The 15,671-nt window shown below is 53.1% G+C and overlaps 1 protein-coding gene across 1 annotated transcript in view; it reads right to left on the reverse strand.

Annotated features, from left to right (window-relative positions):
* Positions 1-284: 284 nt before the first annotated feature.
* Arhgef17 (Rho guanine nucleotide exchange factor 17) overlaps positions 285-15,671 on the reverse strand; it is a 55,086-nt gene continuing 39,699 nt past the window's right edge. The window contains exons 4-21 of the mRNA XM_032893063.1: positions 14,354-14,470; positions 14,054-14,146; positions 13,716-13,892; positions 13,363-13,413; positions 12,997-13,106; positions 12,807-12,892; positions 12,278-12,396; positions 11,782-11,995; positions 11,210-11,283; positions 10,549-10,748; positions 10,074-10,375; positions 9,418-9,667; positions 9,104-9,190; positions 8,702-8,769; positions 8,318-8,466; positions 7,370-7,544; positions 7,009-7,278; positions 285-4,170 (exon numbers count right to left, since the gene is read on the reverse strand). Of these exons, the coding sequence (XP_032748954.1) occupies positions 3,974-4,170; positions 7,009-7,278; positions 7,370-7,544; positions 8,318-8,466; positions 8,702-8,769; positions 9,104-9,190; positions 9,418-9,667; positions 10,074-10,375; positions 10,549-10,748; positions 11,210-11,283; positions 11,782-11,995; positions 12,278-12,396; positions 12,807-12,892; positions 12,997-13,106; positions 13,363-13,413; positions 13,716-13,892; positions 14,054-14,146; positions 14,354-14,470 (2,739 nt within the window). The 3' untranslated portion in view covers positions 285-3,973. The remainder of the gene's footprint in view (positions 4,171-7,008; positions 7,279-7,369; positions 7,545-8,317; positions 8,467-8,701; positions 8,770-9,103; positions 9,191-9,417; positions 9,668-10,073; positions 10,376-10,548; positions 10,749-11,209; positions 11,284-11,781; positions 11,996-12,277; positions 12,397-12,806; positions 12,893-12,996; positions 13,107-13,362; positions 13,414-13,715; positions 13,893-14,053; positions 14,147-14,353; positions 14,471-15,671) is intronic.

Here is a 15,671-nt window from a genome sequence, read left to right on the forward strand (position 1 = left end):
GATCAGACGAATCCAGCCATGGCTTTCAGCAAGCAGCAGAAGGAATGAGTTTACTGTCCCCTGGTACGTAAGACCTACAGCGCAGAGATGTAGCTCAGAGGTAGCGTGCTGGCCTAGCTTGCCTAGCGTGAGCATAGCCCTGGGTTTGATTCCAGCATTAAATAAAACCAGTCGTGGTAGCACTCACATCTAATCCCAGCATTCAGGGCAGGAGGGTCAGAAGTTCAAGGTCATCCTCAGCTAGATACTGTCCTAAAAAAGCAAAAAAGACACACAGCCGTGTCTCAACTGGATTCTCCAACGTTTATTTCATTAAACAGGAACCCGACATTTCTCGAGCACTTATTGTATGATGTGTTACAGTAAGTGGGCTTAGGGATGAAGCAGAGCCCTGCCCTCAGCGTGTTCATCCTGCCCTCCAGCCTTCCCTCGTTCATGGGCTCTCGCACCCCTCCTTGCATGCTACCCCCGCCTGCACATTACGCCCTTCCTTGCATGTTCCTGCTTCACAGAGACCCTGGTCCAGCTTCCTCTCACCCACAATCATGCCCTTTAAGGCTGTTCTCTATGCTGCCTGGGGAACCACACCCCATGGTGTCTCCAGCCCGGGTGACTACGAGCATAAGGAAAACTGTTGGGGTGATGGACGCCTCTTGGCCTTTATATACATCCACCGAGCTGTACACTGGTTTGTGCACTTTCTCAGACACCTGTTATATACCAGTGGCTTCCTATAAGAATACTGGTACCTGGTCCTAGCTAAGGTTTTAACTTAATTGGCCTTCAGTGAGCCTGCACCCCTGGAGAACTATAATGAACAGCCCAGGTTGCAATTTTTCCAGGAGCCTCCCTTTGGGATGAGCCTGAGGCCTGTTTCCTCAAGATTGCCCTACTCACAGCAAACTGGCACGAGCTGAGCACCTGACTCAGAAGGGCACCTGTCCCCAAGCCAGCCCATGCCCTGGCAGGCGGTCTTCTCAGAGGCAGTGCAATGTGCCAGCCCTATTCCCAGTGAGGCACTTATTGGGGGAGGTGGGTGCAGACCCAGCCCTGTGTGTCTAGTCCTGAAAATGAAGTCTGCTTTGGCCTCTGTCCTGGAGTAGCAGAAATGGCTGAAGCACTGAGGGAGACAGCCACTGACAGAAATGCAAATAACTGGACTAGTAGCAGGGAGGAGCCTGAGGTGGGCTGTCAACCCCTCAATTGATCACTGGGCTGTTGGCTAGCTCAGGTCTCCAGTTGCGGGCACGCACGCACCCTTCTGATTTTAGGGCCAGAATGGACCTCTTTGCATCCCAAGAACTATATACACTAGTCAACCACCCTGTAGGGTAGAAGAGGTTATCAGACTCCATTATTGAGAAGGAAACGACTCAGGCTGGTCAGATGGCTGGTATCAGTCAAGATTCCAAACAGAAGCTGTTCCATGCAAAGCCCGTGTTCCTTCCATTTCATCCTGAATTCTACACAAGTGCAACCATCTCATGAAAACGCTCCAAGATGTCCTACACACGTCCTGTGAAGAGCCAGCAGATCCCTGAGGGACGCGTGTGAGTTATAAAGCTCGCACCTACACTTTCTTTCTCCCTTTTTCTCCTTTTTGTGTGTATGTCTTGCCATGTAGATCATTTTGTTTTGGAATGGGGAAGGGTGTCTCACCATGCAGTACTGGCTTACCTAGAACATGCTAGGTAGACCAGGCTGGCCTCGAATTCAGAGATGCACTGGTTAGTGACTCCCAAGCGCTAGGATTATAGGCACATACCTGCTCTAAGCTGGCTTTGAACAAGAACACCCTGCTTCAGTTTTCCCACATGCCAAGCATACCATCTGTTAACTGAACTATCCGTTCAGCACAGAAACAGTTTTTTATTGAAAATTTGATATTTTGTGTGTATGGGTATTTTGCCTGCCTGGAGGACTGTGGCCATATACATACAGTACCCCTGGAGGCCAGAAGAGGGCATTTGATCCCTTGGGACTGGAGTTAGAGATGGCTGTGAGCTCCTGTGTAGGTGCTGGGAATTGAACCTGGGTCCTCTCGAAGAGCAGTCAGTGCTCTTAATCACTAAACGATTACTGTTCCAGTCAAAGAAACTGAATTCTTAAGGCAGTCATCTGGGTTGAACTGAGCAGAGAGGCCTAACCTGCCCTTTGTTGTGAGGGCCACTTTGAGTCCCATGGGGACACCGTGCTGTGAGGAGCTCTTTGTCCCTAGAGAGTGCCTCATGTGGCTGGGCATTTCAATTCTTTGCAGTCTAGTTTAGTGACACAGCTCTTTGGACCCGAATCAGCCAGACGTGGGCGGTAGTTCTACTCCACGGGAGCCTTAGACAGGAACTCTACTCCCCTGGCTCCATTTCAGTACCATGTCTGCTTCAGACTTCCAAGCCCAAACCTAGGCTGACTTGGAAGCTCTAGGCTGACGCACTATTGATGTGCACAGGATTCGTAAGGAGTTCTAATGGTCAAGATTCCTAGTTCTTCTAGTGAGGAGACTGAAGCCCAGACAGGGGCAACGACCTGCCCAAGTCAGTGTCAACCCCTTCACCCCAGGACTTCTTTATCGCCTCCCTTTGGTCCAAGTGAGTCAGAGTCAGGAAGCCCTCGTCCTTGGGGAGACAGCTGGCAGAAAGCCATGATGGCCAGGGCCGGGGGGAGCCATCATTTGGTGTTTCTATTTATTGACTCTTTAAATTTCACCATCCGAGGAGAGTTAATACATGGCTGTTTGGTAGCAAGAGAAACATCATCTAAGACCACAATGACCCACCCGCCCCAAAGAAAAACAAAATCAAACAGAACAAATAAACCCTATCTGAAACCAGACCTTTGGAGTTGTAGCTGAAGCAAAGGGCTGAGGGTCAGGGTGGCTGGCTCCCTGCAGCCTGGCGGTGAGGGCTAGCCTTCCCAGTTGAAAAGGCTATGCCTAGCCCCTCAACTCGGCAGGTAGGGGTGGGGTGTCCTTCCTGAAGGGGCTGCCCTTGGCAGGGTGGATGTTTAGAGAGGGACTCAATTCAGTGGTCAGAGAAAGGGGACTCGTAGGCCCACCCACAAGGTGACCATCGTGCCAGTGCATGAGACATGGGGAGGCAGGAGCTGGGGCTTGAGCCAGCTGCGAGGACTGAAGGCCCTTTTCTCTTACCTGAGAAAGCCCTGTCCCAGACCTACCGATGCTCCCACATTAAGGAACCTCAGGCATCACCTTGGAAATGCTAAGCCCCGGGAAGCTCCCCAGTGAGAGTAACTGAGCAAACTTCCCTTCTGGACTAGGATGGGCAGCCCCATCAGCGAGGGCTGGAGTTTATGTTAAGGGACAGTGTCTTAGTGCCCTGAACATGCAGAGTGAGTGTGAATGTGTTGAGTGGGGTGTGTGTGTGTGTGTGTGTGTGTGTGTGTGTGTGTGTGTGTGTGTGTAACAGATGGGCATTGGTCCTTCCAGGACAGCCTGGTTAGGGCTCCACGGTGGCCTCTCAGGCAGGAACAGACTTTTATCCTTCTGTCTTCTCCTCCTCACATCATGTCCTGCCCTAGGTCACTGCATAAATAAGTGCTTTGGAAAGTATTCATCTGAAAAGTAACATAAATACTGTACACAGGGAAGGGTGCAGTGCCGCCCCTTAGCCTTCCTTCCCACTGCCCCAGAGCGCTCTTCATATATTGCACACGGCCTCCCCAGCCCTGTGGGGTCCAGGCCCAGCTGTGTCTTTGGTAGAAGCTTCAGGGTCAGAGGTCCTGGGCAGCCCCCACATCCCCACCCTGCTCCTAGTGGGAGCGCTAGGGTAGTCAGTGGGTAAGAGAGGCCTCGGCCTAGCTGGTGCTGTTCTACCAGGAATGCTTCCACAAAGATGAGACAGAGTCCGCACGGTATGCCCCGCGTGGACACTCTGCTCAAGGTCTGCACGTGGCCTGGGAAGAGACAGGCAGGCTGAGGGCAGGTGGACAGGTGAGTTCTGGGCCACAGAGGGCAGGCTCACACCCTCCACAGGAGCAGGTGGTTGGTGCTGTCATCTCGGCCCACGGTCTCACTGCTGCCGCCACCCCCGCTGCTGAGCCGGAAGTCCTCAGAACCATCACCACCACTGATGACCAGCATTTTAGGCCTGGCTGAGGCAGGGCCTCGGCGCCGAGGGGAGTCCCGGTGATCCAGGGATGGCAGCTTCTCAGGGCCTGGGGACCAAGGAGAGGGATTGGTTAACCTGAAGCAACTCGTAGCTTCATGTCCTGAATGTCTACATCTCAGAAGATAATAAGACACACACTTCCTGTGGGGGATTCCCACTTCCTGTTAACCCAGAATTTCCATACTGAAAGAAAAGTCTACTTACTTGGCAGTCACACTTCTTATGCCTATGTGTGTGTGTGCACCTGTGCTCTTCCTCTGTGTGAGGTGCACACACATGTTCATGTGAGTGTGTATCACACAGTGTGCATGCAAGTGTGTGGAGGCCAGAGTCTACATGAGATGAATGTCTTCCTGGGTCAATCTGGTTTTGTTTGTTTTGAAACAGGATTTCCCTATATAGTCCTGGCTGGCCTGAGGCTTGCCCCTTAGACCAGGCTGGCCTGAAGCTTGCTCCTTAGACCAGGCTAGCCTGAAGCGTTCAGAGTTCCACCTGCCCTGGTCCCCTGAGTGCTGGGACTAAAGCTTTGAGCCACAACCCTCAGTTTTCTACTGGTTGTTTTTGGTGTTTGTATGGGGGAGTGGGGGTGGGGATTAAGACAGGGTTTTTCTATGTAGGCCAGGCTGTCCTAGAACTTGCTCTGTAGACCAGGCTGGCCTTGAACTCACAAAGATCCTCCAGCTTCTGCCTCCTGAGTGCTGGGACTAAAGGTGTGCGTCACCACTGCCTGCTGCATGACTCTACTTTTTGAAGACTTTTTAAAGGTTTATTTTATTTTTATTTGTGTGTGTATGTGTGTGTATATATGTGCATGTGCGTGAATGTGTGTGTGTGTGCATGTGCATGTGTGTGGTGTGTGTGTGCACATATGTGTGTGTATATGTGTATGTGTGTGTATGTGTGCATGTGTGTGTGCGTGTGCGTACTGGAGAGCCATCTGATTTGTGTGCTGGGAACCAAATTTGGCTTTTTTTTTTTTTTTTTTTTTGAGACAGGGCTCTCTCTGTGTAGCCTTGACTGTCCTAAACTCACTCTGTAGACCAGGCTGGCCTCGAATTTGAGAGACGCCTCCTGAGTGTTGGGAGCAAAGGCATGTGTCCACACCACTTGGCTAGTAAAAGTTCCTAATGTAAGTAGTAGGTGTGTGTGCTTCGGAACGGCTGTAAAAGCCCAGCACAGTCATGGTGTAGGAGCTGCACACTGCTGTACAATTCCCAAACAAAAGCCCAGAAAAGATAAGAAGATAAACCAGTAACATGCACTGCACACGTGACATGCGCTCTGCACGTAAGTGAATGTGCTACGCTTTCATGTGGCTGGCTGCACAGTAGGCCTGTTTATACCCCCAGACACGTGAGTGGTAGGACTCCTTGCCAGCAGGATGGCTACAACCTCCTCAGTGATAAGAATTTTTCAGTCCCATTGGCCAAAATTTCATTGTGTAGTTACAACCTTCTATGTGCTGCTGATGGAAAGTGGCAGGAAATTCATGTCATTCCTGATTAGAAAGCACAGGCTGCGGGTGGGGTGACTGGAGACAGTTTAGTCTGTAAAGTGTTTGCACGGCAAGCATGAGGACTTGAGTTCATGTCCCCAGCACCCATGTAAGTCCTGAGTGCAGTGGGCATGTGTCTGTAATTCCAGTACTGGGAGGCAGAGACGGGAGGACTGGGGCTTGGCACTCAGCCTGGCCTAGTGGGTGAGCTCCAGGTTCAGTCAAAGAACCTGACTATTTCTATAAAAGAAGGAAGAGGAGGAGGAGGACAAGAAAAAGAAGGTGGAGGAGAAGTTGGAGGGGAGGAGGAGGGGAGCAGGAGGAAGAGGAAGAGGAGGAAGAGGGGAAAGGTGCAGAGACAAGTGGATCCAAGACAGCCAAGTCTACACAGAGGAACTCTGTCTCGAAAACCAAACCAAACCAAACCTTACGGTAAACACCAAGCAGGGCGGCTGGCACAGCCTGCGTACCCTGTGTTTACTGCAGCTCTGTATGGCACCACTTTCTCTTGCCCTTCATTTCATCTTGTGCTTTACTCATCACGGCCCTGAGAGCAATAGGCTATGGCATTTACATATGTCACACAGCCAGCCCTGTGGGTACACCATCTAGGTTTCTGTAGGCGCTCTGTGACACACACGCGGCGCTCAGAACATGAGCTGTTGCTATGTAGTGCATAGTTGCCCTTTTCCAGTTAACGTGGCTCAGCTCTTCTCTAGATCCACACGGGGCTGCGGTAGGCTCTACTGTCACTTCCTCTTGGGGACAAGGTTTCTTGTCCTATAAAAGCACTGTAACCTCTGAAAAGTACCTCATTTTCCTATTGTTTCACTTTCTAATCCTACTTCCTGTCATTCATACATATACATGTGCCATTCTCTATCCTCTTTTCTGGTGCTCCATTTCCTGTTCTGGACATCACTTCCTGAGTCCATTTCCTACCCTATACCTCATTTCTAACTCTGCTTTACTTCCTGATACATTTAAGAAACACACACAGCAGAATATATTTTCCATGAATATCTGTCCCTGATTAGCTTATAGCTCAGTTCCTGACTCCTACGACACTTCCCCGGACAACAACCTCATACATATACATGTGCATGCGCGTGCGCGCGCGCACACACACACACACACACACACACACTCATTCAGCACGTGCACACACACACACACTCAGCACGTGCGCGCGCGCGCACACACACACACACACACACACACACACACTCACTCAGCACGTGCATACACACAGAGCGCCCACACAGTTTCATCTGAGGGCTCTGCAGCCTGTTTCCTGTAACGGGCTTCACTTCTAGCTCTCTGCTCCTCCACCCTCCTAAAACCTCCCCTGGCAGAGCCCCTGGGTGCGAGCGGATTGTGCAGACCTACCTGTGTCTGGGGGAGGGGGTGGCGTTGAACAGAGAAGGTTGAAGCCATCAGGCAGCTGGACTGCAGCCAGGAAGCGGACATGGCCAGTGTGCCCCTGGCACAGGCCAGCCGGGCTGAGAGGTGCTCGTGGGCAGTTGACAGTGCTCGGAGAGGTGGGTATCGTCAGCACAACCCCAGCACTGGTGCCCACCCACAGCAGCTCCTCACACACCAGCAGTGCTGTGATCCTCAGGCAGGCTGCCTTGTGTTGCCGGATGATGGCGTCTGAGCCTGGTAGGCAAGGGGAGGAAGAATAGCATCTTTGGGCCTGTAGGCTGACCCTGTCAAGGCCTCCCCTAGGATGGGAGTGGAAGATCGGTACCTGCCAGCATCCTGTGCACAGGAGGGGTGACATCTACCTCTGCCAGCTGCTCAAAGGTGTCTGGATGATACAGACAAACATGGGCACTGCCTTTCAAGGTCACCCATACACCCAGGCTGGAGTCAACCATGCAGGCCACACTTCGGCTGGAATCCTGCCCCACGTAGAACGTGTGCTGTAGGGGAGGAGGACAGAGAGCAGGCAGTCTTGGCAAAGCTGCCCAGGGTCCTCCTGCCTGAGCCTCATCCTGGCCCATCCCACAGACTCCTCTAGATACCTGCCCGGATTGAGAGTCGAGGCAGTTTTGGTCCTGTGTCTGGTTGATCAATATCAAAGCTTGCCCACTTAGTCCTCTGAAGTAAAAAGGGGTGCCCTTTCCCTATGACACTTGAATGACTAAAGCTTGTGTGGGTGTTAAGACCAGTCATTAGTCTCACCCTGGATAGATGGGGAAGTGCCCACCTAGGAGGAAAAGTCATACTCTAAGAAGGCTCATGGTCACATACTGGACTAGTCACAGAGCCAGGGCCTGATCCCAGGTTTTAACCTTCAACTCAGTCAAGGAAACCCAAGGAAATCTGCCCAGGTTCTGCCCCTAGGTTCTGTCCAGGCTAGAAGCTTATGGTTTGCATGTAAATGGAGCAGACTAAACACCAGAGGCTTACAGGATGCTGACATCAAGAAGGACCCTCTGTCCCACAAGGACCCCAATATTGCACAGAGGATACAGAAGGAACATAACTGAGGAATTCTAACATTTATGGGCACTTGCTGTCTTCCTCACTAGCTGGAGTAGAAATGAGAAGCGGGACAGGTAGAGACTGGCCTGGTAAGAGACAGGGCTCAGCGCAAGGTCCTAACACCTAGGATGGATACTTCTCTGTCCCTCCCCTCTCCTGTGACCCCAGCTCATCCCAAGTCACCAGTACTGTCCCCCACCCCTGCTACCTCCAGTTGCAAAGTGTCAGGGCTCAGGACAAGGACTCGGTTCTGGCAGCCACACCACAGTCGTCCACCCACAGCCACCATCTTGGTAATGGGGCTCCCCTGAGAACCCAGGGTCAACGATTTGAAGTTCTGGGGATCCCAGAAACGCCCTGGAGAAGGAATGGGTTAAAGAAAACATAAAACAAAAATTTAGTGCAGACCCAAATTTAAATCTGTCTTCTCTGAAGAGATGTGGATGGTTCCATTTATAAGAGAAGATATGGGGGGCCTAGGAATTGCCCAAAACCTCCTATGCCTAGGCCTGTGGCTCAAAAGTTTCCATTTACCTTACTGAGAGCTCAGTTACTATGAAGGGATAAGGGAAGGTGTGTGGGGGGCACCTACCTGCTTCCCTTTGGTAGACTACAAGTTCTCCATTGGCCAAAGACACAAACACCTGGTTATTCAGATACCTGAGAAAAAGGAAATAGTGAGATACTTCCAGAGGCTGAAACGGGCATCCCGGGGCCAAGGAAATCATGGGCACAATGGCTCTGGCTCAGAAGAGATCACCCTTTTTATTTTTGTTCTCCACTCTCAAAGCTGGGGGAACCTGAGGCGGAGAAGCTACATGGACACACCCATGCTAACAGCTGGGAAGATGCACAGTTGGCCTTGGTCCAGGCCTCTGTTCTGCATCTTCCCCAGAAAAGGGGAGGTGGGCAGCAAAGCTGGGGCAGACGAACAGAGGCAGCCTATGTGCTGGCCAAGAAGACTCTGGGTGGGAAGGGCAAGCCGGGGCCTTACAGGATGCAGGTCACGGAGGCAGCGTGCTGGAGCTTCATGCTGTTCCTGCGATCTCGGATGCTATCAGAGGACTGGTAGACGTGGACACTGTGGGTTAGGGAGCGTTTGTGACAAGTGGTCAAATCTATCAGCCCCAGGTGTCACCCTTCACCTGGCTCCACCTTCTCCGCCCCCACCTCCCCTCCACCAGGTACGGACACAGGCACAAGTTCTCTTGGGTTTCAGGCCCTCTGGTACCTCAGCTGGCAGGATTCCCCAACACTAGACCCAACCCCCACAGCCTCACCCTTGCTTTAGGACTCCTCTGCCCCTACCAGCCATCCTCGGTGCCCAGCCACACGGAACTCTGGTAGGCCTCAGGGTCCACGTTCAACAGGTCCTCAAGGCTGCCCCTGGTGAAGGAGCCACGGCTGGAGCGGCGAAGGGCTCTTCCGTCCATTGGGCTGGCACCACAGGGACCACCTGGCCCAAAGGAGCCGGAGAGTGACAGGAAGCCAGGCTCTTGCTCTTCCTCAGAGCTGGTTGTCTCTGCAGTGGCCTCCTTGGAGCTTGGGGTCTCTTCATCTGAAGGGACAAAGACCTCTATCCCTATCCCCCTCCACCAGGCAGAGATCCAACATCTTTCTAGGCCTCAGTGTGTCCCTCCTGGTCACATCCCTCCTACCCCCGGTCCCTGTATCTACCAGGCCTTTCCCCTGCTCACTCTCAGCACACACTACAGGTCCCTACTCCTTGCCTGGCTATCTTAAGTCAGCCACATCTAGATGGAGGGACTGGCCACTCTACCCAGTCAATACCCATCTTCCTTAACTCCAACGTTTCCAAGACCCGTGTCTGTCTCACTGCCCTCTGAGTCTTCATAGTCCCATCCCCCACTTGGAGGAAGCTAACACCTAGTGACCCAACTCCAGCCTTTGCCTCTGTTGTTGCCTCCCCACTCACTGTCCTCTCAATTCCCACCCACACTCACTGCCAAAGCTGGAGGAAATGGTAGATTGGCTGGCTTGGCTCTGTAGTGTCCCGGATGGGCTGGGTGAAGATTCGTCGTCAGAGTCGCTGTCAAAGGGTACCAACTCGGGCTGGGGGTCACCCTTGGCAGGGCCTGGCTCCATCTCCAGGCCAGACCCTGAGATGGAAATGTGCAGGCAAGGCTGAGGCCCCGGCTCAGTCAGTGTCGCTGCTTCCTCCTCAGCTGTGGCCTCGACATCTAGCTCTGGCCCAGTGGACTCCAGTGCGGTCTCTGGGGGATTCCTCAAGGGCTCTGGCTGCTCTCTGGAGACAAAGGGAAAAGGAAAGGGATGCCACTAGGGGGCGCCCGAGATACCACCCTATTCTCCGCCCACGGACAGCCCACCTCCCGGCCCCGCCCACCACCACCGGGTCAACATTCAGTGTGTACTGGGCCAAAGGCTACCGGCATCTTAGGCTTGCCACCAGGGCCTTACCGTGGGCAGCGTGGTTGCAGGCCGGGCACTGCTCCGATACAGAGAATTCGGGCGGAGCAAACAGCGATGCAGGCCTCCACGTCTGGTTCGGCCCTCAAGCTTAGCAGGCACACCTGACCTACATAGCCATCGCTGTTGCACACCCACACTTCTGGCGCAGGCTCTGGACAGCTGCTGAAGGTGGGGGCAGCACAGGAAAACTGTGGGAAACCCCAAAAGACAGGCAAAGATGAATGTTAGAACTGTGTCAGTGGCGACCCCAGCAGAACAGAGGGGCCACGAGTTTGCATATATCTCTACACTACGATACATGTCAAAAGCACAATGCCTGATACAAAAGCCACCCAAACCTGTATGTATACATACATGTACTCCGAACAGGACTGTGAATGTATGTATGTAATTAATAGGTGATTCTGGTACTATTGGTTAGGTGCGAAGACTCACACAAATGTATGAACTAGACTTCTAACCTACAGCCTTTGCTCATACACACGTCATACACGTTACACATGACACATTACACATGCTATGTGCACCCTATATACTCAGACACGGGGAGCAATCACAATGTTAAAATACGTATGTGAGATGGTACACAAAACGAAAACTCACACCCATATGGGTTCGAATAGACACTTTACCCTGCCCACACGCACACCTGCATGCCACTGCGAGTTTTCATGATGGGGATGGCCTTCAGGAACTCGGGGTCCAGACAGCTTTTACTGGATGCTGTGGTAGAGGAGACAGGGCAAAAGGAGACACACCCTGCTTAGCACCCACCTTACTCTGGCTCTGTTCCCACCCCATTCCAGTCTCCACAGGGAGGGCCTGGTACCAGCCCTGCTAGAACGAGAGGTCATGGATTACTCCGTTTGTGTTTAGCCTCGGTTTTCCTTTCTGTACAGTGAGTAGCCCTGGATCTCTACGCTATAGACTTAATAACTTTCCAGGACTCAGCTGAGTCTATACTGAGGAAGAGGAAGGTGGTTTGGTTGTTCAGGCCTATGCTGGGGTCCCTGTCCTAAAACGACACCGTCCAGAAGTGCCTTCCCTGCCAGGGAGAAGCTGGGAGCCAGAGCTAATGCCCAGCCTGCTGTTTCTCTGTGGCGGATTCAGTCCACCTTCCCTATCAGCTGCGGAGGACAGGAGGCCAGTTCAGAGTTCTGGCTTCTACAGTCAGGACTGCCCAGGGACCATGAGAGAAGACCAGCATGCACCCTGGCTCACCCAGCTTCCTCTTGGCCTCATCAAAGGCCTGCTCAAAGCCTAGGCGGGCATCGGGGTGGGGAAACTCGAAGATGTAGGAGTCAGTGCCCTCGGGCCGGGTGGCACACAGCTCCAGCTTGGTGGGTGGGAAGGCAAGGGAGTAGCACAGTGCCTGCTTTTCTGACAGGTCCCGGTGCATGGCAGCTGAGAGATCCTTCAGTGCATCATCAAGACTCTGTGGGAAAAGAGCCCAGGCCTCAGGGCACCTGCACTGAGGGGACCTGTGTCTCCCCTCAGACAGTAGAAGGCAGCCTCCTTCTGCCACAGACAGGGCTGGGCCTCTCTCCTCCCTCAGACCCGGACATGTTACTTCCCTTAAGTGGGAGCAAGACTATAATTTCCCCCTTCAGATAAGTGACAGGACCAACTGCTCCCTCAGGCAAAAGCCAAGACTGTCTCTCCCTCAGACAAGGTCAGGGGAGCCCCGGCCAGCACTGCCTCAGCTCAGGGCGCAGACCTGGTGGGGGAAGCCAAGGCTCTCGGAGAGCTTGTTCATTTGGCTCAGGGTCGCCAGGTCCTCATCCAGGCGGCTGATGGCCTTCTGGATGGTCTCCCGATTGGTGGCTTGAGATGCCCCTGGAGAGGACAGAGGAAAGCCGCAGACACATAAGACAAGGTCAAGCGTGGACAGACACACTTCCCTTACTGCACAGCCTTTGGCTGGACGTGGAAGGGCCTGGCAAATGCAGAGCCTCCAGACCCACGCCCTCAAAAACAAGGCCAACAGGTGGCTTTCAGAGAAAAACAGGCCTCGGAGGAGGGCCTGGGCCTGGTTTACAGCCACACAACAACAGACTCTTGGAGAACTTGCTACGGCACTAAGACGTGGGTCTGGCTGCACGGAGACTAAGCCGGTTCTTCAAAACCAGCCCCTCATATGGGATGAGAAATGAGTCATAAAAGCAGACAAAATGATAGACAGGCAGCCAGACTCAGAGGAAACCCAACACCAGAACCCCTCTCTGACAGACTCAAGTCAGCCTCACCCTTGATGATGTCTGTGTCTTCCAGTGGCAGCTTCCACAGCATCTTGTATTTGCTGGCTGTATCAATGACACTGGCTGCTGTGTACCTGTGGGTAGCCAATGGGGTGCTCTGGCTGGGGCAGGGAGTAGAGCCCGCAATAGATCAATGGCTCTCCTGCCTGCACCACCCAGCCCCACCCTGGCCACTCACAGGCTCATGGAGCTGCGCCTCAGGGAGCCCGACTTCCGTTTCAAGGTGGTACAGACAATGAGGTCTGTGAACAGGAAAAGGGATCGGTCCTTCTTGCCTCCAATCGCCTTCTGTAGGGTCCAAAGTGGCATTCAGGCTGAGTGTGCACAGTCTAGAGACCTACCTATAATGACCCTAGTGCCCAGAGGGACAGCAAGTCCCAGGGAGGGGTAAGGGCTCTCCCCATTTATGTGGAGTCAGGATTCATGCGGGACTCCCATTGCAGTGGTGGTTGGGGAGCAGGAACCTGAGGGCAGCAGGCGCCAGAGAGTGAACTTGGGTGGGCTGAAGGTACACAGGGGGAGCAGCCAATGGGAGACCCCTTACCACTTCAATAACCATCTCCTGTCTCAGGAACCGCCGCAGTGGGGCCTGGAGCTGTTGGGTAGGAGAAACAAGGGGTCCTAAGAACTAGATATTAACCCATTAACCCTATAGTGATCGGCTGGCCCACTCTATGAACAAGGTTAGCCAGAGCAACATCCTGTCCTCTCTTGCATCACTGGGCTGCCTGGTCTGGGTCACAAGGTCAGACAGAGGAGGAGGAAGACACCAAAGGGCGGGGCATTGTGGTCACAGAATCAAGCAGACCACAGACCTGGACGTGGATGGCCACAATCCAGGTGACAGACGCGGACACAGACAGGGCGAGACGGGGCATGGCGGGGTGGGGCACATACATCCTCCATGCCCTCGATGTGGGCTTCGATCTCCTGCAGCACACGGGCATGCCGCTCTGCCTCCTCGGCGCTCCGCACCCCCTTGTTGATGCGTTCGGCCACCTGCTTGATGTTCCGCTGAGCATCCAGCAGCAGTGGGTGGTCTGGATGGTCTTCGGGTGTGTGCTTCAGAAGGTCCTGGGGTGGGAAGGGGGACCCGCTTAGCTGCCCTGGAGGCACTGAAATGACTGCTGGAGCATGAGAGGCTAGGGCACAGGCATCAAGGAGGGCTTTCTTTCCTGCCAGGAGTCTGACAAGCTCCCCTCCATGTCTCCCCGACCAGCCAGCCCCATGCCTACCTTCACCAGAAGCTCATAGCGTGGGATTCTCTGCACGGGCTTGATCATGAGGTCGGACAGTGCCTGCTTTTCCTTGTTCTCACGCATGCTTTGCTGAAACCCAAGGTGTCATGGAGGGAGTCTCCATGTGAGGAATGACATGTCATGAGGAAACACGCTCCTAGCCAAGCCCCTCCAGGTGAGCCCAAGGGTAGAAGCTGACCCACTTGCTGGCACCACAGTGCTCTGGTCAAGAGCTCCCGGGATGCCCAGAGCTAGCCTGACATGAGGTTGACTTCACCCCTACCGCAGTCCACGTACCTCCAAGAACTTGAGAAAGGCTGGCCTGGCCTCCTTAGCTACACGCACGGCATCCTTTGCATTGAGGAAGTTATCAATATAGGCTGAGTAGATGTTCACCAAGACGTCTTTGGAGAACTGTGGGTGGGGAGGCAGGTTAGGCAGGCTCAGGTGTCCCTCACCCACTCCACCCTGTCCTAGCTCCCATCTCTTTAACTTGAAATGGTCAGGTTTGGTCTTTTCTGTCTTTCTCGAAATGTGTATGTGTTGTATGTATGACATGTGACTGAATAAGCAGAGGTGTGTGTGTGTGTGTGTGTGTGCGTGTGTGTGTGTGTGTGTGTGCGTGTGTGTGTATGGTGTATCTTTTGTGTTTGTGCACAAGCACATATGCGTGTGCCTAGATGTGTGCTGAGCCCAGACCTGCTTTTTGTTTTCACTTTCGGACAATCTATCACCGGGTCTCCAATCCCATTAAACCAGAAAGACAGACCTCAGACCTTGCTGGCAGTGGGAGTGAATAGACCCATTCTAGCTGCTGACTCTGCCTGTGCAGTTCGTTCCTCCGTGAGGAACACCCCTCCCAGCCCAATGCATCCACCCTTGGCACTGGGCTGCAGCCCGCTTTGATGGAATGCTTGCTGCCTGACTTAGGGGCTTTCTCCTGGAGAATGAAACCTGGCTCAGAACAGGGTACACGCTGGTGGCTAATCCTGCCGGTTGGCTGGTGGTGGGTGCTAGATCAGGGGACTTTGCTTCAAGAGAGGACAATTTGGTTCCTGTCTCAGTGGCACCAAGGACAGGCTAAGATACAGATCTTGGAGTCCCTGATTGTCTCGACACAACAGGGCTGAGCCTGAGTAGATGAGGGAGAACAACTCCCTTGGGAGGGCCTGTTTTGGGTTGAGCTTCCTGTCAGCCCACAGACAGCATCCAAGTCCAGACAGGGGTTGAGCTTAAGGGACATGATGCACAGACAACAGCACTTAAGCCTACCTGGTGGCATCCGTTCCTAAGCAGCAAGGACAAACTAAGACCTGGGTAGGTTAAGGCCCCACTCTACCTCGTAATGAGCACATTTAAACAAGCCCACGTCCCAGAGTAGACGGGACTTTCCTTCTTTAAAGACAGGTTTCACTGTGCATGCCTGACTGGCTTTAAACTTGTTATGAAGACCATTTCTTCGTTGGCTCATAGAATTTTCTGGAAGGATTCTCTACAGTTCTGCTTGTATGACTATGTGGCTCTAAGTTAGCACTTTGAGTTCGGCTATGATTTATCAGTTATCATCAAGAATTCTTGGGAATTCAAAAATGTAACATAAAAGTTTTTCAAATAC

This window comes from Rattus rattus, chromosome 2 (genome assembly GCF_011064425.1).
Source record: "Rattus rattus isolate New Zealand chromosome 2, Rrattus_CSIRO_v1, whole genome shotgun sequence".
Classification (NCBI taxonomy): Eukaryota; Metazoa; Chordata; class Mammalia; order Rodentia; family Muridae; genus Rattus; species Rattus rattus.